The sequence below is a fragment of the Archocentrus centrarchus genome, chromosome 11 (assembly GCF_007364275.1).
Source record: "Archocentrus centrarchus isolate MPI-CPG fArcCen1 chromosome 11, fArcCen1, whole genome shotgun sequence".
In the NCBI taxonomy this organism is placed as follows: Eukaryota; Metazoa; Chordata; class Actinopteri; order Cichliformes; family Cichlidae; genus Archocentrus; species Archocentrus centrarchus.
Genome location: NC_044356.1, coordinates 34,175,257 through 34,177,812, shown reverse-complemented (window position 1 = coordinate 34,177,812; position 2,556 = coordinate 34,175,257). Strand labels below are relative to the sequence as shown.

Here is a 2,556-nt window from a genome sequence, read left to right as displayed (position 1 = left end):
CTTCTTCCTCTCCTGTCCTCTTTCTCCATCTCTGAGTGAACTTCTCTCTCTTTGCTCTCCCTGAAATACAGCAGCTCTTCTTTTAGCTAGCAGACACACTGTGTGACAAACTGCACACACTTTGTGTGTTTGCTGATATTTGTAGAGCATTTACAGACGTTGCATTTACCTGCCACACATTACTCCCTTTATGCTCTCTCCTCTTCAGTAGAGCTAACTAAGCTGTTTATGTGCCGCGAGCACAACTTACAGACTGTAACCCTGATTATAGCGCTATAATATATAAATGAGACATTAATTTTATGGGTTTGCGTATTTAATCAAGGGTTGAATTTTGTCCTTAATTTGTCACCTGTCTATAAATCTTGAAGGGTTTGTGTGAGTTACATGAAAAATATGTTGTGAAAAATTCTCTCTTATAGTGAACAGCATCATCATATTGATCCCTGTGTGAGTCAGTGAGAGCATTTCCATAGAGAGCCACTTTGCATCAGCAGCACCATGCTCCAGTGCTCTGGGAGAGTTTATAGTCCTGACAGTTGAACACTGGATGACTGACAGCTGTCCTTCATCACAACAGAAGCCACAGAAATCGTCCTCATCAAAAACATGACTTTGATCTGCGTCCTCATCTGGACTCTCCTCTGCTGCTGCTTCACAGGTAAAGTCCAGAGAATCAAACTCCTCTCCTCTATCAACATCTGTCCCTCTGAAATGAAGCTGACAAAACCATCAAGCTGCTTTATGTTTGTGTCTCTGTATCCTCAGAGTCCAGAGGACAGATCACAGTGACTCAGCCTGGAGCAGTGAGCTCTGCTGTGGGACGATCTGTGAACATCAACTGTAGGACCAGTCAGGATGTAGCAGGCTCCAACTATTTATCCTGGTACCAACAGAAAGATGGAGAACCACTCAAACTGCTCATTTACACTGCTAGCAGCAGAGATTCAGGGATTCCAGCTCGTTTTACAGGCAGTGGATCAAACTCTGTCTTCACTCTGACCATCAGTGGAGTCCAGGCTGAAGATGCAGCAGTTTATTACTGTCAGAGTTTTCACTATATCAACAGTCAAGATGTGTTCACACAGTGAAAAACATCCATCCATCCATCCATTTTCTTCCGCTTATCCGGGGCCGGGTCGCGGGGGCAGAAGCCTAAGCAGAGAAGCCCAAGCTTCCCTCTCCCCAGCCACCTCCTCCAGCTCATCCGGAGGGACCCCAAGGCGTTCCCAGGCCAGCCGAGATACATAATCTCTCCAGCGTGTCCTGGGTCTACCACGGGGCCTCTTCCCGGTGGGACATGCCCGGAACACCTCACCCAGGAGGCGGCCAGGAGGCATCCTAATCAGATGCCCGAGCCACCTCAACTGGCTCCTTTCGATGTGGAGGAGCAGCGGCTCTACTCTGAGCCCCTCCCGGATGGCCGCACTCCTCACCTTATCTCTAAGGGAGAGGCCAGCCACCCTTCGAAGGAAACTCATTTCTGCCGCTTGTATTCGCGATCTTATTCTTTCGGTCACTACCCAAAGCTCGTGACCATAGGTGAGGGTAGGAACGTAGATCGACCGGTAAATCGAGAGCTTTGCTTTTACGCTAAGCTCCCTCTTCACCACGACGGACCGGTGCAGCGTCCGCATCACTGCAGAAGCAGCCCCGATCCGCCTGTCGATCTCCCGTTCCCTTCGCCCATCACTCGTGAACAAGACCCCGAGATACTTAAACTCCTCCACTTGAGGCAAGAACTCGTTCCTGAGCCGGAGATGGCACTCCACCCTTTTCCGGCTGAGGACCATGGCCTCAGACTTAGAGGTGCTGATTCTCATGCCAGCCGCTTCACACTCGGCTGCGAACCGTTCCACTGCGAGCTGGAGGCCCCCCTCTGATGAAGCCAACAGAACCGCATCATCTGCAAAAAGCAGAGATGAGACTCTGAGGCCACCAAGGAAGAAGCCTTCCGCCACCTGGCTACGCCTAGAAATTCTGTCCATAAAAATTATGAACAGAATCGGTGACAAAGGGCAGCCCTGACGGAGTCCAACACCCACAGGAAACAAATCCGACTTATTACCGGCTATACGGACCAAGCTCTCACTGTGGTTGTACAAGGACTGAATGGCCCGCAACAATGGGCCAGACACCCCATACTCCCGCAGAACCTCCCAAAGGACACCCCGAGGAACACGGTCGAATGCCTTCTCCAAGTCCACAAAGCACATGTAGACTGGTTGGGCAAACTCCCACGCACACTCGAATATCCTTGAGAGGATAAAGAGCTGGTCCAGCGTTCCACGACCAGGACGAAAACCGCATTGTTCCTCCTGAATCCGAGGTTCGACTAACGGACGCACCCTCCTTTCCAGCACCCTGGCATAGACCTTACCGGGGAGGCTGAGGAGTGTGATCCCCCGAAAGTTGGAGCACACCCTCCGGTCTCCCTTCTTAAAGATGGGGACCACCACCCCGGTCTGCCAATCCAATGGCACTGCCCCAGATCTCCACGCGATGTTGCAGAGGCGTGTCAACCAAGACAGCCCTACAACATCCAGAGCCTTCAGG

The 2,556-nt window shown here is 51.2% G+C and overlaps 1 gene segment (V, D, J or C); it reads left to right on the top strand.

Annotated features, from left to right (window-relative positions):
• The first annotated feature begins 452 nt into the window (after positions 1-452).
• On the top strand, positions 453-1,091 carry LOC115787778 (Ig kappa chain V region 3381-like). The segment is given in 2 exon segments: positions 453-661; positions 769-1,091. Coding segments are annotated over 2 exon segments (375 nt in total).
• Positions 1,092-2,556: the final 1,465 nt, after the last annotated feature.